This window comes from Phaenicophaeus curvirostris, chromosome 3 (genome assembly GCF_032191515.1).
Source record: "Phaenicophaeus curvirostris isolate KB17595 chromosome 3, BPBGC_Pcur_1.0, whole genome shotgun sequence".
Classification (NCBI taxonomy): Eukaryota; Metazoa; Chordata; class Aves; order Cuculiformes; family Cuculidae; genus Phaenicophaeus; species Phaenicophaeus curvirostris.
Window position 1 is genome coordinate 19875718 of NC_091394.1, and position 24998 is coordinate 19900715.

The window sequence follows — 24998 nt, forward strand, 5'->3', positions numbered from 1 at the left end:
AATCCTTGGAACAAAGCAAGATTAAATATATAGTGAAGACTCCTGCAGAAAAATTTACCTTTTAACAGGCTGCATTCCAAACTCCGTGTGCTAATCTCATAAGCAGTTTTACTGGAACACAGAAATTTAACCAGAGTTTATTTCACCTCTATCACTTTTCCTACAGAGAAAAAAAGAAAGCTCTCTAGCTTGCATTCTGAAAACAGAGCATATTTTTGCAAAAACAAAACAAAACAAACAAAAAAACCCAACACCCCAAACAAAACCAAGATGAGTTTTGAAACTGAAAGTCCACGCTGTTCTAATCTAATTTATTTCCTTTCAGAAGTGGAAGGAAAGCCAATTTAAAAGTTCAGAAGATAGACAGACATTTTCGTCATCTTCTGCTCAGGAGGAAATTAAGGCCAGCAGAGGTAATGAAATGGAAAGCTGACTCTGAAAGCACAGAACAGAGCAGAAACGTCTCAGGGTATTACAGTAGAATCATGCAATACCTGACAAACTCTTGTCTCTATGCTGACCTTTATCCAGACAGTTCTAAAGGTGAGAACCACTACAAAATAGCTCGTTTTAGAAATTTTGTTTTACTTGTAAAGTCGCAACATGATTCTACTGCTAGGTGGTTTTCTTTTAAGGGTGTGTGCATGTTTGTGTTGTTTAGTTCTTCAGTCTGCTGTGTAATGACGAATGAGCCCTTTACAGCTTCATTCACCAAATTACCCTGTTTCTGCTGGATAAATAATTCTAAAGGTTCTGAAATGCAAATCTTGGGAAGGGGGATACCATAAATGTAAATGTAGGTTAATATAATGCAATGCAATATGAAAATGGACAGCTGAACTCTGATACTCATTTTGATAGCCTTAATGGAGTGTATCCACCATAATACTCTTGTTGTTAACTCAGCTTCTTACCAGCTTCTTTGCAGGAGATGATGTGCATATACAGGTGTGTAATAGTAACAGGTAAGAAGAGAGGAAAAGTCACTAAAAATGAAGGAAACATATTGACTCAACCCACCAAATAAGTCAGATAAGCAAGTGAAACGACCACTACTGCAAATCTTCATTGGTGTGTATTTAACTGAAGGATCTGAAAGTTATGATTTTTATTTCTTATGTAGCAAGTGTGATATATCAGCAGCAGTATATATACATGGTTCCTTAGTAGGTTAAAAACTCAAAAATCAAGTAATTTACACACATTTGTCAGCTTCATGTTTTGGAGTAAAAATTGTAAGGCACACAGGCTGCAAACTGGATACCAGCATTTCTGTTTCTAGGGCTTCCCTGTTTCCCTGAAGTCCAGGTATGGACAAACCTTACATAACTTGTTGGCGGCAAGAGACAGATCAATCTTTCTTAAATGAAAGCAGGCTGGAAAATATCACGTGAACATATATTTCCGATACTTCAAAATATTCACGACTTCTCTCAGTTCAGTAGGAACCAAAAGCAAGACAATCAGAAAATAAATACTGTATTCTTCCCCTCCCTCCCTATGCCACTTTTTCATATAAGAGGTTACGGCATACAACAGCTCATATCACAGCCCTACTGTATATTTCTCTTCCCTTTTTTTTGATATGAAGTAAACATGAAATAATGCTCTGGAGAATGAATCTGTAAATTATCTTTAATATCCAACTTTTCCATTCTCCATAAGCACAAGTTGTTTTATTTCTAACAAGTGATAAGGCACTTATTTCCTTTTTAAATAGCAAAGCCTCAGACTTTCTGCCAGTATAAATGCATACAGATTTTACTATGTGTTTCGCGAGCTTATATCTGCTAACAGTCTACCTGTATCAATTAAAAATTATCCCCTACCACAAACTGGATAATAAATATCTTGACACTTGTTAAAACTAATTTTTGTACTGAACTTCAAGGTAACGAACATTAAACTGTATTTTATGACAGTTGGATGATGCAGAACAGATGTTGAGCTAAAATTTGATTTGCCAAACATCAGCTCAGAACACATACGTAGAACTGGAGTATTCGTAATCCAAACTATACAGTAAAAACAATGGAAAAAAATTGTCAACTACATCAGTGCCTGCCAGCCATTTTTCTGGGACTTCAGATGGAAATCCTGCCTGAACTCAAGACTCCAGAAAATAATGTTCAGTTTTAGGCACTCTAACTGCTTATTAGGATGAGTATATTCTCTTCTGAATCTCTATTTCTCATCTTGAATTGACTTGCCACATAAAAAACACTAATCAAAAGCCTGCAGTTAGTATGCTTTTGTCGTGCAGCTTTTCCTCTGCCAGTGAGCTTTTTGTTCGGACCTCTGGATGGGCAGGTAGGCACAGTGTCTGAAATTCACACCTTCCACTCCCCTCCATGATTCATCTCAGTCACAGAAAAACCCAAGTAACCAGCAAACTTCAGCAGCAATAGGTCTGTAAGGAGTTTCAAGATTTGCAGCTGAGAAAGCCCATCTATCTACTCACCAATATGGGTAAAGTATAAACGATGCTCCCTTGACAAATATAATGCAACTTAACATAGCCATTGAAAGTCCTTCTTATATATGGGCCATGTTTTCTTTTTCCTAATTGAAGCCAGTACTTGTACTTATACCGCCCACACGCTACGTTAAATAACGTCTGTCCTTCCATAATATTTTTTCAAGCATCTGGAACATCTGGTGTCCTCTCCTTTCCATATCTGTCATTTACCCACATTTTTGTAGTCTATCCAAACAAATCAACACATTAAAAGTCTCACAATTGCTTTTGTTGCTTTTTCTTCAAAATCTTTCCAATTTTCCAGCGCCTTTCTAATAGTTGAATGATCAGCAACTGCTCTAGGCTAGAGACGGTTTCACAAGCCAGTCTGCCTAGGTGGACTATAGCTTCTGTGGACTAAGGCATAATGTCATTAAGGATGCTTTTGACATTGCTTTATAAGAATTGTTTGAATCAACAAGTAAGGGCAGCAATACTAAGAGACACCACACACAATCCATGGATTCAACAACCGAGATGAACAGTAATGTAAACCTCTTTTACAGAAGCTGTTTTGTGAAAAATTACAATCCAGCTAACAGTAATGAGTGATAATATTCAATGACACCTTATAAAGAGTCTGTAAGTTCATTTTATAACTGGATACCTCCTCGCTCCTACTTTACCTACAGAAATCAATACCCATGAAAGTACAAACAGCATCACAAGAGAAAGAACTAAAAAGGAAGTGAATCAAAAAATCTGCAAGGGGAAATCTTCAACAAGCACATATCCTATATAGCATCTGAGTAACAGCTGTGACGTGTCAGAAGAGCACCTAAACAGAGATAAACTTTTCTTAAAAAGATATTTTGCCTAGGATCTGTAGAGATACTGTAAATAGTTCTTTCCTCTCTATAGGGAATAGTGCCTTCAACGTCACCATGCTTCTGCCAAGAACATTTCATAAGGATTACAGTAATTTCTCATCTGGATTAGCACACTCCTAGTGTAATTTTCTTTACAGTTGAACAGGAGACAATTAAAAAGAAAAGCTTTTTTTTCCTTCACGGGCTTTTATACTCTGGAATACAAATGCATCAAAATACCAAGGTTGCAGAAAAAGACTCTTTCCCTCTCAGTACCAGTGTTAGGTCTGGGAAAGGAGGAAGAAGAGGAGAAATCCAGGTTATCCTTTTTTCAAATTTCTAGAGGAATACTAAAAGCTAAGGGGAAAAAAAAGGTTGAAGATGGAGGTTTTCTCAACACGTAAAACTTTGTAACGGCTGAAGTAGCTGCAAGCAGTGATGTTTCTAATATGCCACAACCTTTAGCTGCTGTCGTGCTCCTCGTTGGAGAGACAGAGATAATTGCTATAATGCTAAACAAGTCAAGAGATCATGTTGTGAATATTGGAGTTTTAATGCACGAAAAGCAGTCTTTTCAAATTGTTTCTTAAACACCTCCAGCATTTTTGCTAAGGGCAAATTTCTGGGCTCTCCTATCATTAATTTACACATGGCAAAAATAAATAAAATAAATCACAGCATCTCCCATAGAAAAACTTTGTATAAATTAAAACTTTCAACAAGCTTTAACTTAAGTTAGCAAAGTGACTTGCTTTCTTTTCCATCAGAAAACTGAACAAAATCACCAAGTAAATTAAGGATTACAGTCAGTATTTTCACTGCTGTTGTCATGAAAGTCAAACCTTTGTCAGAAAACTTACTCTGTCTAATCCATATGCCTCCTTAGGTTATGCATGGCTATAAAGTTTCCTTTTCGCACTTTCCCTAGGTATACGAAGATGATCATGCCGCAAAGCAACATTTAAAGTTGTGCTATGTATTTAAAAAGCATGCACAGTGGCAATCATCCCTGCAAAGCTGTAGTACACTCATTCTGCTACCATGTACTGGCACTCGAAGCCTGCACAACACACAGCGTGAAGCACAAGCTTGATTATGTGTTGTTTCCACATCACTCAATCTCACTGCCCAATACCAGAATACCTTTTTCTGTAGCTTTTATGAAAGTTAAGTGCAGACAAATCAACAACCGTAACAACTTCTGCCCAAGCAGCAACCTGAAAATTCAATCCACAATGGTTAGAGAGTCAAAATAGTCATACTATATTTCCCATTTTCAGAAAAAATTACTTTTCAGAACCTTTTAAAGGGTGGCATTACGGAAAGCAGGCTACACACATGTATTGAAGACCACACCTATCATTTTGTTTCACAGAAGAGCTCATGAGAGCCTTCCAAGGTAAAGTATAAGGACAAAGCTATTATGCAAACAAAATCTTTGATATACAAAAATGGGTTTTGGCTTTTCTTGATATTCAACAGCAGAAACATACAAAGCAAACCACAATTACAAACCTCTGCACAAGCAAGAAATAGTAGACAATGAAGGTTTCACCCACCTGGGATCTTTCTGAATGCTATCAATGGAAGGTGACCTAGCCAAGGTCCCTTCGGGTGGGATGGCTGGCCCAGATTTGCTGTATGGTGATTCAACAGAAGGACAATACTGCAGCTGTCGGTAGGGGTCTGCGTAATTGGAGGCTGGGCCGGCTGCATAGCTGGCCCTCTGGAAGGTTGCTGTTGCGTTCTGTGTGCCGTGTTGACTGCCTGTGCGCTGTAAGGGTACGGAGTCGACACCAGGGGAAGATGGGGCTACGACAGGAAAGTAGGGACAAAGTAAAAAATTGAGGACCTGTTCACAGAAATGGTTAACCAGGTCTAGGCAGAGGAAAAAAAAAGAAACACACACATAAAACAGGGGTTCAAAAAGAATGAGAAAAAAACAAAACAAAACAAACAACATTGTCATTTTCAAAACCACTGAAGTAAACAACCGTCAAATGAATTTCTAAATGACATGCCACTTCTGGACTAGAAGAACTTTACACCAGTTCAACAGACTGTAGCAGTGCTTTTCACCTGGGGTTTTAACTGCACTAACCTGAAATAAAGAAGGTATAGAAGCAGCATGGGACTAATCAAGCTAAGGTTCAAATGCACCATCCGGTGAGGCTTTTGCAGTCCTTATAGGGGTGGAAGTCTGTCAGATCCACCAGCAGAAGGAGGTTTAAAACAAGCTCAAGACTGCAAACTGGGATGGTTGGCTTTATGGCAGAAGAAATAAGACAGCTGCAGCCATTCATAAAGCAGGTAAAATCAGACACCTGCTACTGAGAGTTGCTGTGTACTCTTTGTTAACAGATATTCCGCATATTTCACCTTAGCTAAGAATTAGGGGGCTGCTACTGTCGAGTCTGAAAAAGAGCTAAGCATAAGGTGATAACAGAGATGTCTTAATACGCACCAACAATGGCTGTGATCACACACCACAGCTCAAGATTAATGCATTACTAGTTCTGAGCGGCTTAACCAATAGATTTAAAGTGACTTAATGCTTTTCCGCCTCAAAAATCTTATTAATATCTCTTGTAGCCCATTATCTTTCTGTTACAGCATCATGTACTGGAGATCCAGTCTTCTTTATGTTTCTATGAAACACACAATATTTTTCAACCAAAGTCCAGCTACTGGAAAACTGGCTCTCACTGTAAGGGCTAGAGGAGCAATATCCATATGATCTTTGGCCTGGAAACAAACAGAAATTAAATACTGGATCTGCTTAGAAGGAAAATCAGATTGTTTGAAGTGGCACATGAACCCATGGTGGCTCTTGTTTCCCCATCCTAAGAAAACATGAATACTTTCATCAAGAGGAATGGGCCCAGGTGCAGGACTATTTTTAGCTGTGTCAAATTAACAGGCAAAACCGCAAATTCAGGAGACAAATTTTCATAATAGATTTCCCAGTCACTTCTCATTAACACATACATTTACATTTTAAGAAAATAAATATTTTTCATATATTATAGAACCATGAAAGGGACTTCAAGCATTTTATCTCAAACTGTCAGCACATTAAATACAGTAGAGCTTTAAATAGAATTGCGGCCACTTTGTCTGATGCAGTACTTGTCAAAGTTACAAAACACGTGAAAATTTTCAAGTTATATTATATTTTTACCTTATTTTCATATTTTTTCTTATGGTCCTGAAGTATTTAATTTTTCAGTAGTGAGTATTATCTGATAAAACTTTGCTATGAACATAGATAAGTGAAACCACTCGTTTATCTATTGCCTCATCACTGGGAGTGTTCAAGGCCAGGCTGAAGGAGGCTTTTAGCAACTCTATCTAGCAGAAGATGTCCCTGCTCATGGCAGGGAGGCTGGACTACACGATCTTTAAAGTTCCCTTCCAACTCAAATCAGTTTATGATTCTACGGTTACGTTAACTTACATATATAACAACACTTTACAAGTTTCACTTCAAATTGCTAGTATAAATTTCCTTAAGAAATAAGGCAATAAGATAAATACAGACCTTTTTTAAAAATTGCATCAGTTAAAATGCAATACTGTGTCTCCCTTCCTCTTCTTCACAAGACAGTTCAATGGAAATCATATTTGTTTTTAAATTCTTTGAAAACTTTTCTTTCCATTTTTTCTTTTGTCTTGTTATCAAAATAAGTATTTATATGACTGAAGCTAGCTGTCGCCCTAACACCTACATGCTTTTTGAGTCACTCTGATTCATTTTTCAAATTATCTTCTTAGGAGTCTGTCACTTCCTTTTGAATTTTATCACAATGAACACAGAAGTGCTATAGTCAGAATACGAGAATGAAATGAATCTATGAATTCACTAAATACTTGCAAAGAAGCTTGTTTGGCCATTGTTAGCCAGATCAATTAAAAGAAAATCAAAAAAGCCTGAGCAGCTATCACTTTAGAATGACTTCTACATCAAAATTGACTACAGCCACCTTCACAGACTGTAAAAGGGTTAAGCTTTAGCAGACATTTTCATACAAATAATGTAATGTAAAAATGAAGCAAAGCCATCTCCTACATGACTCTTGCTTAAACAAATCCTTTTGACAGCCAGACTTCCTGACTGAAGCGTGGCTCTTTAGGCTACAGCAAACTTTACATGCATTGAGATAGCCCACCTGTTTAGCTATTAAAACAGCAAAGCTACAGTGAAATATCTAGTGAAACAAATAAATTCTGCAGTCCATTTGCCTCATCTAGCAACAGTAAAACTTCACAGACATACCCAGAAGGCACACACTTGTCGTGGACCAGGAAGCATTAATGTACCAGTTACGCTTGCAGATGGTCATGAAACCTTTTTACATGTTTTTAAATTGAAGACATTTACCCCCTCCTCCAACTTTCTAACTTCTGCATTTGACTTTGCTCCTCTCAAATTCAAGCCAGCTGCACCTCAATCACAATCAGCTCAGAATAAGTAAGGCACAATACAATTTTGAGGAGGGTCAGGGGTTTGCCCTAGAAAAGGAAGAGAGGGGTGAGAGGCAGTAACAGAAGTGCTTTCTGGAGAATTCGGCTGCTTTCCCTTCTCCCAGCACCAGTTACCATCCCAGCCTTCCTGGCATGCCACCTAGTTGAAGTGAGGGCATGGCTAAGTCATGTTGTTGCCCTGGGTCGACGGCAGACCCCATTCTGCCTCTGCATGAAAGTTAAACCAGAAGTCATGACCAGCCTGTGAAGAAACAGGTCTAGTTTCGTGGACATCTTTATACCACACTGATTTATGGCGAAAAACATGTCCACATGGAAAAAAAACATGTCCACAAAACAAGACCTGCTTCTGGTCTTCAACAGTCTCCAAAGTGACAAACAGATCAAGATTAAAATCAAAGAAATGAAAGCCTCAAAACCTTTTCTTCTCCTCTATCTAGCTTTACCTAAGGGAAGACCCATGAAATGGCCACATTGAATAGGGACTGCTACGCACACTTTTTAAAAACTTACACAGAAATTCAATGACTGATGTCACATAAGTCTCAAGTTCTGTCCTGCTTCTTTCGTACTGGTCAGCCTACCTGTGGCTCCTCCTCAGGACTGCTTGGCCCAGTGGCCTCGCAAAGGAATGGGGAGAGGGTGACTGGCACCTGGCTGCCCCTTCCAAGCACCCCACTGCATGTACGAAGGGCTTGTACAAACCACATCCTGCAGCACTGGAGCTGGTTCATACTGATGGCAAGGTCGCAGCATCCCCTCCCTGCTGTAGCCAGCAGATACTCGGTAAAGCAAATAACAGGCTCAATGGGAGGCCAATAAATCGCTATACCTTCATGAAATTTTAAACTTCAATATATATCAAAGAACCATGCTTGAGGAGGAGAATTTTAATTTTGGGTTGAGAAAGGGGTTTCATTGAGCATTTAAAAGAAGTGCAAATCAAGAACTATTACGTCAGGGAAGAGATTTCGGTTTGTCACCTAAAGATTTCTTTTAAGATCTTGTTTTAATTCAGCATTGTGATTAATACTTTAAAAATACCACAACATCTAAATGCTTCACTACTGCAGCACCAAAATCACATCCCTAGAAAACTATCACACACGCATTTCATAGAATCATAGAATAACCAGGTTGGAAGAGACCCACCTGATCATCGAGTCCAACCATTCCTACCAAACACTAAACCATGCCCCTTAGCATCTCGTCCGCCCGTGCCTTAAACACCTCCAGGGAAGGGGACTCAACCACCTCCCTGGGCAACCTCTGCCAGTGCCCAATGACCCTTTCTGTGAAGAATTTTTTCCTAATGTCCAGCCTAAACCTCCCCTGGTGGAGCTTGTGGCCATTCCCTCTTGTCCTGTCCCCTGTCACTTGGGAGAAGAGGCCAGCTCCCTCCTCTCTACAACCTCCTTTCAGGTGGTTATAGAGAGCAATGAAGTCTCCCCTCAGCCTCCTCTTCTCCAGGCTAAACAACCCCAGCTCTCTCAGCCGCTCCTTCTAAGACCTGCTCTCCAGCCCCCTCATTTAATAATTTCTTACAAAGTGCTGCCAAAGAGAATGAAAACTATGAAAACCCTCCAAAGACTTGATGTATGCTCCAATTAAAGTTCTTTCAGTTGCAGAAATAGCATATAGAAAAGCCAGCCTTTATAATTTTCTACAGCTTTGCACAGTATCAAGAACAATACAGCAACTCCTATATTAATGTTGAAAATTAAGGTGTATCTCTAAATGTGGTTCCAGACTCATAAAGAGATACTGAATTTAGAAATTCACTTGCACAGTCTGCATCTGATTTTCAAATCTTTGACACCTCTAGAAACAACTAACAAAACCCCAGAAACAAAACCACATTGATTTAGGCAGGGATACTACTTTCTCCCTTCTTAAGTATCTTAGGGAGACCAAATTCACATAAGAACTGGTAAAAAAATTTAGACTTTCTAGAAGTCAGAAGGCATTTTGCCCAGTTAACGTGTAGGATTAGACCTTCAGAAAGGATAAACTCATTTACTAGACTTATCTTGTTACACCTTCTTGCTGAGAATTACTTGGCTGATGCCGCAGTTTGACTTGTGGATATTACCTTGTAAAAGTTTCCTCTTATTATTCTATATGAGACATTCAGTTCCTGTGCTAACCTTCTCCTTGTGCCTTTCATACAAATTCCACAATTCTTAACTTTTTTTCCCACTGATTTGCACCTGCAGTTGATTCTTACTCTCACATGGAAGTTGCAAATTGGATCCGGCTAAGATGTCCTTTCAGTGCAAGGCACATACACCAACCCTCCGTAAGTTCATAAATGATACAAATACAGTGATTTCAGTTGGCAGTAAATACACAGGAAGACTTATAAAACAGATACTTTTCCTATTTAACACACTGTAAAAATGACAGTGCATTCTCTGTCATCTGGGAAATAAAATCCATCAAGTTTGGGGGATACAAACACTCTAAACGTTAAGTGACTATTGCAAAGCATGCACCAGCTTTTTTGCAATTTAAATTTAACAGATTATAATCAGACTAGAAGCAAATCAACAATCCAAAGTAACGAGCACAAGCAGTCAAGATTAACACTGTTCAAGATGTAAGATAATACAAATAAAATAATAAATCTGTTTAGCAGTTACCTGTAGCAGCACTTCTCCACATTTTAAGTGTAAGATTTTTGAGAAATGTATAGCTAAGGGAACCTGAAAATATTTACTGAAAGAGGGACACACATACTAACTCCCTGTAGTTGATAGCAGCAAATACCTCTAAGACAGTTAAGATTTTATGAAGGCACTATCATATCCTCTGTTCAAAGTACATACACACAAGGAATTTTGCACTTTAAACATCCAAATTGAAGGCTTGCATGACCTTATGCAAATATCAAGACCACAGAAATCCTAGTAGCTTGGGAGCTTTACTATGTAATTTTTTGTAGTCAAAAAAGAGTCAGAACTGCTGCAACTTTTTACTCTTACTTTTTACTTTTCCAATTTCTTCTCCCTCACTCCCCCACACTCTTCTATTCATTCTATTTATTTGCTCATCTTGCAATCAAAACTACACTTTTGAAATTCTCAGGCAGAGAGAAATGAAAAGAATCTGTAAGTAAATATTCCCTTGTATTCCCACATGGGCTCTTCTCTGTCCAGTCAGCCTTTGCTCTCAACACATCAACCTTTTAGGGCCTACAGGATTGCATCGAACTCCACAAAGTCAACTGGAAGAGCCTCTTTCCCCCTATTACATCTATGTCCCTTCCCTCTTTCAGGGATTTCTAGCCATGCTTTAACAACTTAACTAGCCTTGCGTCCTATGTCCCCCCCACCCTGAATTCTTTTTGCTGGCTTTAACTTTCTGCAAGTACTCATGTGTTCTGTATCTCAGGGGATATACAAACTCCTTCCCTGCAGTCAGCTCCACCATGCTCAGCATCTTCAACAGTGGGCATGGCAAATTGCCAGTCTCTCTGCTGTACTAGTTATGTCTCTAAAGGAATACAACGTGTTGTGCAGGGGAAATGCAAGCAAACAAACTAAACAAATACTGAACAGCACGATACTTTGCAAAAGCTGATTTTTTTTTACACCTACAAACATGTTACTCACAATTTCCTCAGGTTCTGTTTATACCTGGCTGTCACACCTACTAGTAATTAATGCGTCTACATGCTACTGCAAGCATGTATTCACTAGTATTTTTATCATCAGAAATTTCCATGACATGGTAAGGAGGATGCCTTTTTATCAAAGCAACATCCATGTCTCCTCCAGCGGGCACCACAGATGATTTACGTTGTTCATACTTTTCTATCCCACATTCAAAACCAGAGGTAGCTGTTCAGCTGCTATGCTGTTACTGCTAGGGGAAATAGTGCAACTCTGAAGTAGTTAACGGGTTCATTCCACCACCAGCAGCTGCAGATTGTTAAGCCTAATGAAGATCATAAACATACTCAAAACTGATCATATGCCCCAGTGTTGAATTACTACCCATTCATTCTTTCAAAAAATCTTAAAATCATCTCCTGACCATCGCTGTATTTACATGCCTCTGTTTTGCAGAACAAGTCCTTGCTTTATAGAAACCAAGGAAGCATCATTTGTGCTCCGCATATTGTCATGTTTAATGAATCATCTTCCAAAGCAAAAACTGGCTGAAGAAGTGAATCTTTGAAGACTGAAGAAGTGAAGTTGCTGCAGCACTGATGTGTCCTTTCATTCTGATTTTCTAAGAGCATTCTTTAGATTTGACACTGTTACACAATAAGGCTGATCATTCCTTTGCTTAGAAACTGATGTTTTTTCCATAATACAGAAAGAACTGTTGAAAGAAAATACTGCTTCCTTGGTTTTGGAGCTCTTCCTCTTTTTACAGAGCAGCCAATATCTGGTCACTTTGAAGGCTCATTTTGTCTGTACTGTTCCATTTCAGTTTGCACATTCCCACATTGTTTATGTCTGAGTTTCCTTTTCAGACTTATTTTTGTTGCTTGAAATACATAATTTTTTTCTTTTATTGAATAGTTCCATTGGGGGTAAACATGTCACTGCCATTGCTTAAAAAAATTATTCCATTTTCTGAGTGTTAATCACCAATTTATACTTGCCATTTTTTTACTAGTAATTGTTTTCAAGTATGTGATTGGCTGGTATCAATCTGAAATCACCTAACTCCACCAGGGTTAGCAATGGAAGCAAAAACATACCTTATGAATAAGGTAATCTATAAGAACGTTTGTACCTCTAAACCAAATCTGAATGAAGAAATAGGTAGATAAGCAATTCAGTAAGCAGCAACGGTGACAGAGTTTATATCTTAGACATTTGTATTTCAGTTCAAAAGGTATGGTGATTGAGCTGAATGAGTTCCGATCAACATTTATTTGCAGCTGTGCTTGATGCAAATCCACTGAAACTTGAAGTCAAAACTTGAATAGAGCCTCTTCCACAGCCAGGTCTGTTACAAGACTTCATTGCTGTGCTCCAACTCACATCCCCAAAACCTTCTCAAAAACCTTCTCAAATTCTACATCCTTCATGCTAGCCATTCTTCACCATCAGGTTTCAGAGTTAGGGGGTGTCCATCACGGTAATATTGCCTGTACATCAAAATTGTATACAGCTAAAGCATCATTTTGAAATCCATCTAGTCTTAGGGAACAGCAAGGTTTTAGGCAGATATTACCATCCTGCAAGCAATTACATATTTTCAGTTATTTCCAATTACAAACTCTCTGACTCAAGGCAGGAGTAACTTCCTTCCTTCCCTTCCCTTCCCTTCCTTCTTTCCTTCCCTTCCTAGCAGGGCAGGAGTCGCGTTTTTAAAGTTGTCAATATTACAAAAATATAATAATCCTTTCCACATCCAGGAAGAGACTGCATTTTAAGTCTGCTAGGTTTTAAACTCCGTTAATACATGCAACTTCCATCCTCAGATTGGGCTTCTAGCACGTTTCAGTGATGCTGCTCTGTACAAAAGATATGGTATGTCCACAATGTGTGATAATCTGATACCAACTTCAGCTGTTAAAGGTGTTATGCCAAGATCTTTTCTCAGATTCTCTCCTGTCCCTCTGAGTTGCATCCTTCAATCAAGGGAGAACATGCTGCTTAATTCATTTGTTACACGCACATTTAAACAGAGAAAGTAGCAACTGCTAAGGTCTTTAAAAGCAACTGCCCCTTCAGAATTTGAGGTAGTAAAATGCATCATGCCAGTTTCCTCACTGGAAGTAAAATCCAACCCTGAACAATGGCAGTATACAAGACATATGTGTCCTTTTCCTCATCTTTGTAGTACTACATGGTTTCACTTTGTGTGCATGGGACATAATGACCACAACCATTATAAAATCCAAATCACAGCAAAACCACACAGACCATAATAATGTGCATATACCAGCCTACTGCAACTATGCTTTTTTCCTCTCCAAATTTACCTTCCCTTGAAGTCTCTTTGTTAAAAGCTCCCTGTCCAGCTGGCCAGAATAAAAGAAAACACATGGATGACAGTCACAGTTATTACTAAAAAAGTCTATAAATATTATGAGACAATAACAGATTAACAACCTGCACTGCATCATACTACAGCTATCAAGCACATCGATGTCGTCTCCTTCAGGTTTTGAATTCTCCCTATTTAGTTCACTATAATCCTCAATAATAAAATCACTATTAGCCGTTATTTTTTAGAATACCTTACAGAAATTCAGTGATTTTAATTAATACTTTCCACTCTGGAATAGAGAGGCTTGGGTTTTGGTTTTTTTTTCTGTTTTCCAGTGCCAGATCACATGACACGTACACCTTAAACACTAACCTAGCATCTGCAAATGACAGCTTGAAAGTTGCTGGACCCATTATAGTAAAAACTAACATCTTTGAATACTTTTTGTACTCGCACCAACTCCAACCCTACACGTAAACTGCTGAAATTATGACAAAGGAAGAGACTACCTCTAAAAGTAGACAGTAGATGTAATCTTGATTTTAAAAAAAAGGGCTTGCGGTTTTTAAGAGTGCCTCTAAATACAATGCTGCAGAAAGAATGACCTTCTTAACAAAAGCATTAGTAGTCTTGAAGGCATTACTGGATAGTTACATCAGGCACAGCATTGTGGTTTTATTCAGTAAAGATTTACAAGAAGGAGATTTATGAAAGCTGTTTGAATGGCTTCTTATTTCATTAATGACAACCCTATATTTCTACACATTACCCAAGCAAATAAAAGAGAACGGACATAGTCCTGCATCACAGAAGTCTAATGTGACCAGGCTTTAACCTGACACTGCATGTGTACAGTAAACAGATGATAAATAAAACAGACAGAGTAGACATTGTATTTTCTCAGTAATGGCAGATGAAATTTACAAGGTATGTACTTCCCTGACCAAGATTTTATAATCACACTTCTCCCTCAGTAGGTGGCAAAAGTCAAGGGACATTCAAGAAGCATTCATACAGGCTCTAAGTCATCCTTCTATTTAAAAAGGAGAATAGAAGAACTAGAAAATACATAGGACAAGCTACAAGCCTCTGAAGGCTGGAGGAGGCTGTGGATACTGACCATTTTAAAAGGTTTCCATACAGACCAATGGTGAAATCTGGGCTGTCTCCATATGGGTACAATACTTCTACACAACCCAGCCATGGGCTCAGTAATTAGAAGCTACAAATACCTTATTTGGAGAAATGCTTCCCCTCTATAAGGGTGATATTACTCACAGATTACAAAGGTGGTTCTGCGGGGTTTTCATCCCCTTCCACTTTCCTCCCTCTCTTACTGTTCTTGTCTACAGCTTTACGTGACCACTGGTCACCACTCAAGTTGAAAGCAATATGTCTTTTGTTACACTTTTGTCAAAATTTTAATAGATAAAATCAATACTCTTTCTCAGAGAAGATGCCACTGTACCTCTGAAGAAAAAAAAATTCCAAACCCAAACACTTAAAAACACTTAAGAACATAACACAGATAAGGCTATATCAGACATCCCCAACCTGTCAAATGAAATGGGATTATGACTTCGCATTGCTTCAAGGTGATTTGTTATTCACTATGCATATCACCAAGGTATTTTGTGCTCAATTTACTTTGTACTGAAGATTTGTTCCCCACTTGTTTCCTGTAATTCTCTCTCCCAAAGCAACGTTATCAAGTGGATGTCAGTTAGGAATACGGGTCTATTATCACACCATTACCAAACTAATAGAGAAGCAGTAGTAGGAATAATTTTTCTTTTTAATTTCCTTGAAAACATTATGTCCTATAGCCAGAACTCCATGCTGTGTGATTTACCAGCATGATCCTCAATTAATCTGCAGCTGTGGCATCACAGTATGCCTCTGCACAGCACATCAGCTTGTGATGAAACAAAAAACAAAACAAACAAACCTGTCCCCTAACCAGAAGGAAAAACACAAACCAAGCAGAAGGAAGCAATTGGTATTTCTAATGTAACTACTGCATTTTACACCTGGACACTAACATTTGAGAAGCAGTATAAAAGACAAGGGTTTTAATCCAAACGGGGCAAGTCAAAGCCGATTTTTCTGTTGCTCCTCCTTTTTGCCTGAAGTCACCACTTTAAAGCCAAATTAAAAAAAAAAAAAACTTTTGAAAAAATCTTTTTACTTTTAACTGAAATACTTGTAATACAGGAATGAGCATGTAACACACAGCTTTGCATTAATAGCTAGATGATGCTCTGAAAGCATAGTAAAACTATACCAATTTACTCATCAATGCTCACTGTAAGAATATGAAAACACCTAATTGCCTAAGTATTATTTTTCCTCTAACCCCCTTAAAATTCCTTTTACTCATTAATATGAAGTCTATTGAATTATGAGCGATACATCAAGCTAGCTACATTCCAATTCCATGCCAAGAAGCAACACTCTCACAACCTGAGAACGGAGGAGATTGCTGTGGGCAACTGGGACATAAATTGTCCTGTGGAACCTGTCACTGGTGATGTGCAAGGCTTAGAGTCTGATTCCTACAGCTTGAAGTTATGCTTGTGTGCCTCACAGGTGTAGAAAGCCGTGAAGCAAGACATCTCTGTGGAATTCACCGTGACATTAAAATTGGAGTCCCACAATGTCATTTTTACATAGTCTCATTTCAACATAAGAACGCTGTGTTAGTTTTCTATATTTTTTTCAGCATGTTTAAATCATAATCAACTTCAGCAATTTAAAATGGCCGAAGAGAATTTAAAAAGGGACTGTTTGCTAAAAGGCATTGTGAATGAATATCAAAAAGGTATCTCTTCAAGCAAACTTTTTTTAAAACCATTCTCTCATTTGTTTCAGATATCATCTGAATACTGTTATAAACTACTTCATAACCACTTAAAAAAAAAGGCAACTTTAAAAAGGTGAAACTTCTAAAGTTAAAACCAGTTAAAGAACAAGTTTATCTGTAAAAGCAAACATAGAAAAAAAATTATCAGTTTGTGATGCCACAAGTCTGCAATAAAATAGACTTAATTATTCTTAAAAATTGAGTAAATTATCCTGTTTGATAGGATACCTATGTTTAACTTTCCTCATACAGACAATTTTTCAAGTATTAGAAAACTGCCTCACAACGTGAATAAGTCTTCACCTTGAAAGAATGACTTTTAAAAACATCAAACATATCCAATGTTTTATTACACACAAATATTTAGTCTTGTGAAGATGACGTACTATAGATCAACTCATGTATCCTTCGTAGCCAGGACAAAATACTGAGAATCAAGCCTAAGCTGGGCCACCATAAAAAACACAGAGCAAATGAAGTACTTGGTATTTGGAAGCAGCATTAAGCAGTTCATGCTTCTCTGTCCTTACTGTAAAACGCTCAATTGCAAAAAAATATTGACTCACACCTACTTAGCAGTTACAGCTCCCACAGATCACTGGCTCTCTGGCTGGCTGTGCAGAGTCATCTGGCAGCAGAGCAGCACTCCCAGAGCAAGGCAGGGCTCTGCCCCACAGTACCAGCAGCAGAGGGAAGGCAAGGAGCTGGCGGTGGTGCAGCTTTCAAGCAACAACTCCACAATGCCAGACTTCTCTCTAAGTTGTCAATGAAATGGAAGTTCAAATGGGTTGGGAGTGTGGCTGCCTCTCCTACAGGAAGGGAGCCCCAGGGAGCGTGGGTGTACGGCACATGAGCTTGGCACCCAGAACAGGAGTCAATAGGACACTGAAGGACTGCCTTCCTTCCCTTAGACAGTGCTTAACCTTCAGAACAGCATAAGTCTGGGCCAAGTGCAGCAGTGGCAAAGCAGCAAACACTGGCATAGCCACCTGGGTCCCCTTCTCATCCCTCCAGCAGCCCATCTAATCCATGAAAAATGACTGGACTCTGGAAGCAAATGCTGCCTCTAGCTCACTAAAGCATGACACACGTCTACAGGAGAAAGACAATAACAGAAATAACTAGGAGCAGTACTTAACATAAGGCATCCCTTGGTACAGACTCCTTTCACAGAATCACTAGGTTGGAAAAGACTCACTGGATCATCGAGTCCAACCATTCCTATCAGTCACTAAACCATGTCTCTCAGCACCTCATCCACCTGTCTTCTAAATACCTCCAAGAAAGATGACTCAAACACCTCCCTGGGCAGCCTGTTCCAGTGCCCAGTGACCCTTTCCGTGAAAATTTTTTTCCTGATGTCAAGCGTGAACCTCCCCTGGTGGAGCTTGAGGCCATTCCCTCTTGTCCTGTCCACTGTCACTTGGGAGAACAGCAGCACCCTCCTCTCTACAACCTCCTTTCAGGCAGTTGTAGACAGCAATAAGGTCTCCCCTCAGCCTCCTCCTCTCCAGGCTAAACAAGCCCAGTTCCCTCAGCCACTCCTCATAAGACTTGTTCTCCAGCCCCTTCACCAACTTCATCGTTCTCTGGACTCGCTCCAGAGCCTCAACATCCTTCTTGTGGTGAGGGGCCCAGAACTGAACACAGTACTCGAGGAGCGGTCTCACCAGTGCCGAGTACAGAGGGAGAATAACCTCCCTGGACCTGCTGGCCACACCATTTCTGATACAAGCCAAGATGCCATTGGCCTTCTTGGCCACCTGGGCACACTGCTGGCTCATGTTCGGTCGGTTGTCAACCAACACCCCCAGGGCCCTCTCCTCCAGGCAGCTTTCTAGCCAGACTTCTCCTAGTCTGTAGCACTGCATAGGGTTGTTGTGCCCCAAATGCAGGACCCGGCATTTGGCCTTGTTAAACCTCATCCCACAGGACTCAGCCCAGCAGTCCAGCACGTTCAGATCCCTTTGCAGAGCCTCCCTATCCTCCAGCAGATCGACACTTCCACCCAGCTTAGTGTCATCTGCAAACTTGCTAAGGGTGCACTCGATGCCTTCATCCAGGTCATTGATAAAGACACTGAACAGAGTTCAAGACTGAGCCCTGGGGAACCCCACTTGTAACTGGCCTCCAGCTGGAGTTCATCTTCAGCAAATGAAGAACCATGCAGGAGCAGGAAGGCAGGTGGAGAAGAGGACAACAGCATCTATCCAGAAACATAACAGCATTTCCCAGCTTCAGCAGCTTTTCCTGAGGTGCATCACAGGAGAATGAAATTCAGAGTTTTCTCTGCCACTGGCAAGCACTTGAACAGAAACCACCGCCAGGAGCAACAGATAACACTTTTCTCTGGAAAGGAAGCCCATCAGTTTCTCCATAGCTCTCCTGACAGCACTCTCCTTCTGCCGAGAAACCCAGCTTGCAAAGAGCCACACTTCTGGTTTGCACCTGCCATGAGGAACTTCACAGACCTCCTCTCTTTGATCAGCACTCTCTACTGTATCACCCAGGAGGCAGTGCAGCCTGAGGCAGCACAGCTTTTGGTAACACACAGCCGTAGGGGCAATGCACTGATGGAACCACCCAAGCACCGTCGGGAGGAACCTCAGGGAGATGTGGCATTAAGGAGAGGCTGCCACCAGCGCAGCCGGAGGGCAGCTTGGCAACTGTCTGCACACGCAGTGACATCAGGCAGCTTTGGAGTTAGCCCCAGAAGTGCTGCAGGAATGCCTCTGCCCTACACACGCTCCCTGACAGATAACCCACTGTAAAAGCATGCTTGGTAAACTTCAAGTCCCACTCAAAGCCACTCTTCAGAGGCAATGAAAACTTTGACTGTTCATCCTTTCACAGTTCGACTTCCTTTCAAATGAAGCTTTCATTTCAGGGCCCTCTTTTTAATTTCAACAACATCAACCACAGATCCTACTCTTCTTAATCCTTTTACCCTCTCTATGGGAGACACAGAAGGGTCCTCACAGTGCTCTTCTGGCATGTCCCAACTTCATCAAGGAGACACTTCAGCTTCATGCACCTAGGACTCAAAACTAATGCCAGCTGGCCACATAACCACACAAAGCTGCTGGACCTCATATGACAGAGCTGCATCATGAGGCCTTCCCCATTGTGACCTTCAAGGGCCAGAGGCAGAGACTGTCCTCCGGTTGCACATCCCAAGGCAACCCTTTAGCTTCCTTCAAGGTTCCCTTATTGCTAGTGAGATGCATACATCTTTCACAGAGCTGAAGGTGACAGGTTCACTTCAGTGGTGTAATTGCAGATTCATATTTGCCCACAGCCTCCAAAACCAGTGAGGACTTTAAAAGCACAAGCACTCTCCAGGTTTTGAGATCTAAACATCCATGGTTACCAGAATCAGTCTTGCTTTTAACCAACAGATTTTATTTCAGATGATAAAGCCCCAGTTTGTGGAGAGTTCAGAATAAGCACAGCCCTCCCATCTACTATCCCTGCCTCCCAAACCACTGGGGACGGCATTCATTCAAAGGTTTCAGTAACTTCATCTGGAAATCACAAACTTTTTAGAGAGGGCTCTTCTCTTTCACCAAGGTACCACAAGGAAAGCAAGTGTCATTACAAGGTTCCAGAGTGCTGCCAGCCTCCAGAGGTTGATGGGAGATGATCCCACAGATGCCACTGCTGCCAAAGTGGACTCTGCCACTGCTGATTGGCACAGACAGCCCAGAACCTGAGCAGCAAAGCTACTTTCTCCTCAAGGCAGCTACAGAAATCCTAGGCTTACAAAATAGCGGGACTTTACCCACTTAGACTTGTTTCACATTTATCGTGAATAAATGTCAATAATTAAGAACTAAATCCCTAGTCTAAACTTCTAGGTTTGCAAATAAGAGAACAATTGGCTGTGTGTTTCATTCTGGCCAAAAGGCAATCTTTACCCCCTCTTAGGTAACAACCCTCTTCAAATTCCGGTGGTGTTCACGTCAACATCCCATCAAATAAGCTTATCTCTTTTTAAACTTATAGTTTAAATTAATAATGCAAGGCTTTTGAGTTTAAGAAAAATAGGTAATGCATCTGCCTGGGCAAGAATTATTACTATTATTTTGTGAGGTTACAAATGCAAATTACAGGTTGCTATTCAGTAAGTATGTTAATTTGTTACTTGTATTATGTCCAAGTACTCCCTCCAAGCACATTCCCATTGCAAAAGTAGTATTTCTTGTTTATTGCTACTTTTAGGACAAAAGTTTGGTACTTTTTATATAAGAGAAGGCATTACCCTTTGAAGACTGAAAGGGATTGTCAAGTAAAAGCTACAGACCAAAAAAGCCTATGCAGCTACTGCTGTCAAGTTTGAAAGATTATTTTTAGCTTAGACAGCTTGACAGTAACACAACTGGTCATAATTTAAACCACAAAGTGATGAAGAATTCATCCTGCCTCTACCTAAAATTATTCAAGTAAGGAAGATGTTCTGTAAGCTCCTACTGTTTTGTACCTTCTGCAATAAGAAGCCGTATCATTATGTATTTCAATCACAAGTGAAATACAAAGAAAATACAAAAGATTTGGTTTGGGTTTTTTTTTTCTGTTTTTTAAATGTTTTCCCCCAAAACAGTGAGTAAACAGCACAAAATGAATTAGTTTACCCCGTAGAGAAATTTTAGCTTATTGAATTCTGTTCAGTGAATGTTGATTCATCCAGAGGATGAAAAACTCTGAGTGGGTTTTATCCTTAGTTGTGTAAACATTCCTGAAAGTAATAGGTATTTAAGAGCTTACAAAAGAGAACAAGGTGAAGCCTATATTAAAGAAAAAAATTTTCCATTCTGAGTCACTTAATCTTCCAAGTTAAGCGAAATTTTAAAATTCAGGGAGAATGTTCTCTTTAAAAAAAATACAAATACAAAAGTAAATGCTTTCCAAATATAACTAGCATAATTTTTCTTTCTTATGGGCAGTATTAGCTCTAAAGGGAAAAAAAAATTTAAAAATCCAGGCATTGGATAAAGTCCTTAGACTAAGTTTGCCTTCCCTTTTTTTTCCATTAGATGTGGTAAAGCATGTACCATCATCATGATTAAAGGTACTGTTGTAATAGACAACAGAATGTGAGCTATCATCGACAATGCAGCACAATTAAGTCTAAAAGCTCCCCTATCTCCTGCCATCCCAATGCTATTCATGCATATAGGAGATACAGGCCATGACGCCTTGGCACATACCTTCAGGGAGTACAGAGCAATTTGCACCCCTGATATCTTATATCAAATAGTCAAGACAAATAGCCATTCAGTCCTATAATAAAAAACACTTAAGACAACTAAAGGAAGAAATAAAAGTTATACGTGCCAAGCTTCCACTGCTCAGTGTTTTACGTAGAGGTCTTAACGCCCTTTGTTTAAAGAATTGCTACCTTTTCTCATGTGTGTGACTCTACGCAAAACTTACTAAGGTGGTTTCTTTAACAGGAAGGAAATGTTTTAGTGGTGTTTTTCAAAAAGCATAAAGCTGTTACGGGTATTTAACTAGAAAATGCTGTGGAAAAACTTTCTATTAAGGATTTTGTCCTGAACACTCAAACTTATGTAAAACAATAGAAAATTTGGACATACAAAACCTGCTAGTCTTGCCCTTGGAGAAATAGGTTTTAAAAAAACTTTCAAAAGGAAGTAAAGTATCATGTTCCAAAAAGCACACGTAATTTTTTCTTAATGAAACTCGGAATGATGTGAGAATGGACATAATCTTCTCTCTTTCATCAACAGAGCAAAGATAAAACACCAGAAATACTTATAATTCCTAAGGCAAGTTCTTTCTACATCTGCTTTAGGCTATTTTGGCTATAGCATTTATGTACTCTAATTATTTTCTGCATTAAATACCAGAAATATCCCTGTTGATTTGGGATCTATTTGTGGGTTGTAACATACAGCTGTACTTCATTTGGTTGAGAGGATATTCTGAAAGTAGGACTTGTGCACCAATGCCTTTCATGGACAGTCATTATTATTATTATTATTGCTAGATAAACCAATGATGCTAACCGGCTTTTCTCTATGCAATAGTTCAATTTTATGTCGGGTTACCTGTACCTAACTGTACCTCTGCTGGAGAAACAAGGAAGAACATTTCCATCTGACTCACTTTGAAAGCAAGTGAACAAACCTTTAGGTTCATGTGGAAGGAAATTTGCAGACCCTTTGAAACACAGAAAATACCTTTGCAAGCAAAGAAACCCTAGCAATTTCTTTAGGGACAACAGATTTTTCTTAAATACAACACGCGTCATTAATAAAAATATTTTCTCTCCCTATGAGTAAGCTCCCTCCCCAAATTAGCTTAACCTACTGTACATATAACACAATATTAAGTATTTCTATGTTTCATACATGCTTTGGGGCTATATTGATAGCTGCCATCTGCACAAGGTATTTTGTTTGACTGGCATGCACATAATACATTTTGTTCAGCATACTGGAAAGAAAAGAATTATTAGTACTGAAGAATAAGGTACATCTCATTGAAAGACAATCATGCAAGTTACATCCACCTACCTGTACTAGTGCGATATGTGCCTGTGTGTGCTGTTTGCAGAGGGTCCCCCTGACTCTGGCTGAGACTCCTCATAGGGGGCTTCTGATAAACTCTGTCTTCGTAAATAGGATCTATATGGTGTTCTGGAGACTGCAGTGCCCTTAACTCGGAGCCAAGGTGACTGTGTTGGCTGCTGTAAGATGCCCGAGACCCAGCTGTAAATAGATTTAAGAGACATTTGAGAGAGAGAAAAACAAAGACAAATAAAGGAACTACTTTAAATAAAGTTTACTTTAAATAAAGTTTACTTGAAAGCAGTGCTTCAACACAAAAAAACCCAAAAAAACCCCAAATCAAGGTAATAATTTTTTTCAACATACTAATTAAACCAACATACAAGGGCAGAAAAGCTCCAGGTAATCACTTCAGTTGCATTACCTAGTTGCCTGCATCTACTCCACTCTTTCAAGGGAACTATTTATTTTGGAGAGATAAATATCTCTTCTTAAACAAGGAAAATAATAATAAGAACAGTAAAAACAAGCTGTGAGGTCCAGGAATGCCTTACAACAACAAGGTCGACAGAAGAATAAGGAAGGTGGGAGAAAAGGGAGAAAAAGTCAGAACTAAATTCACGGTATGTTCTCATCTTAAGACATACAAATGAAATAAGGTAAAGCTGATGAAAAGATGTAGTTGCATGAAAGCTAATCTTTTTGCTGCTTCACTGGAGTACAACAGAACAGTCGTGCCCCATCAATGTTTTGTTTTCAACAGTTTAAAAAAATCATATTGCTAAGACTTCTTCATCTTAAATCATCTGAGGATGAATAAATTAAACATGTACTCTGGAACAACTATTTTAAGGATACAGCTCTTCTTAAAAAAAATCAACTGGAATGGCATTAAAATATTTTATTATTCTACTACAAAAGCATTATTTTCTATCATGATATTGTAAAAAGGAGGCCCTCGTATTTCCAGCTGTGATTACATTTGTCACTTGAATCACTTTGCCACCTAGGTACTTCAGCTCCGTGGTCTATTTGCAAGATTCCCAAGGGGAGTCACAGGGAAGCCATGCAAATATTACACATTTTGAAGGCAAGAACCAAGCAAGTAAGCAAGCAGCACTCGACAAAGGTTAGGTCTGTATCACAATGTGGTAACATTCTATTTAAATGTTTAGAAAAGCAATCAAAGATATAACCATAACATCCCTTGCTGACTGTCCTGTGAAGTTAAAATCCTGGGCGTCAGTGATGTTCTACTAGCTCAGCTTGTGCTACTCAGACAAATGGTGCAGCCATGCTTGCTGAAAACCCCTCCCACATTCATCGTGTCGGCAGTGGTTTTGCTGAATACAAAACCACTAAATATTTAAAAATGCAAAGCACAGATCTAAAGTAATGTGTGATAGCAAGGTAAGACAGAAATGAGAGAGATACACAGACACAAAGTTACTTCAACTTTAATACAAACTCTCTAGAGGAAAAGAATGCATTTCACTATGCACTTGGTTCAATCTGTATCCAGAGAGAAAAAAAATAAATAGGAAAATTGAGGACAACATTCCAGAGGTTCAACAGAGCACCAACAAATCATACTTACTATGGAATAAAGAATTACAGGCCCTTCTACAAGTACTGCAGCTTTTTTGTCCAGTTACTAATGAACAATGCTCTTTGAACCAATCGATTTTCCTGAACGCCATAGTCAAGGGGTTTCACCAGCATCGAGTACAGTGACACAATCACTTTCCCACTCCTGCTGGCCAAACCATTTCTGGTACGAGCCAATCTGCTGTCGGCTTTCTTGGCCACCTGGGCACAGCGCTGGCTCACACTCA

General features: G+C 39.4%; 1 protein-coding gene across 6 annotated transcripts in view; it reads right to left on the bottom strand.

Annotated features, from left to right (window-relative positions):
* Nucleotides 1-24998, bottom strand: part of CTNND2 (catenin delta 2) — a 662416-nt gene that overhangs the window by 247937 nt on the left and 389481 nt on the right. For 4 of the 6 annotated variants that reach the window (XM_069853473.1, XM_069853478.1, XM_069853475.1 and 1 more), the window contains 2 exons: nucleotides 23170-23364; nucleotides 4887-5205 (listed from right to left, as the gene is read on the bottom strand). In XM_069853473.1, the coding sequence (XP_069709574.1) occupies nucleotides 4887-5205; nucleotides 23170-23364 (514 nt within the window). The remainder of the gene's footprint in view (nucleotides 1-4886; nucleotides 5206-23169; nucleotides 23365-24998) is intronic. The other 2 variants (XM_069853474.1, XM_069853476.1) reach the window with 1 other exon arrangement.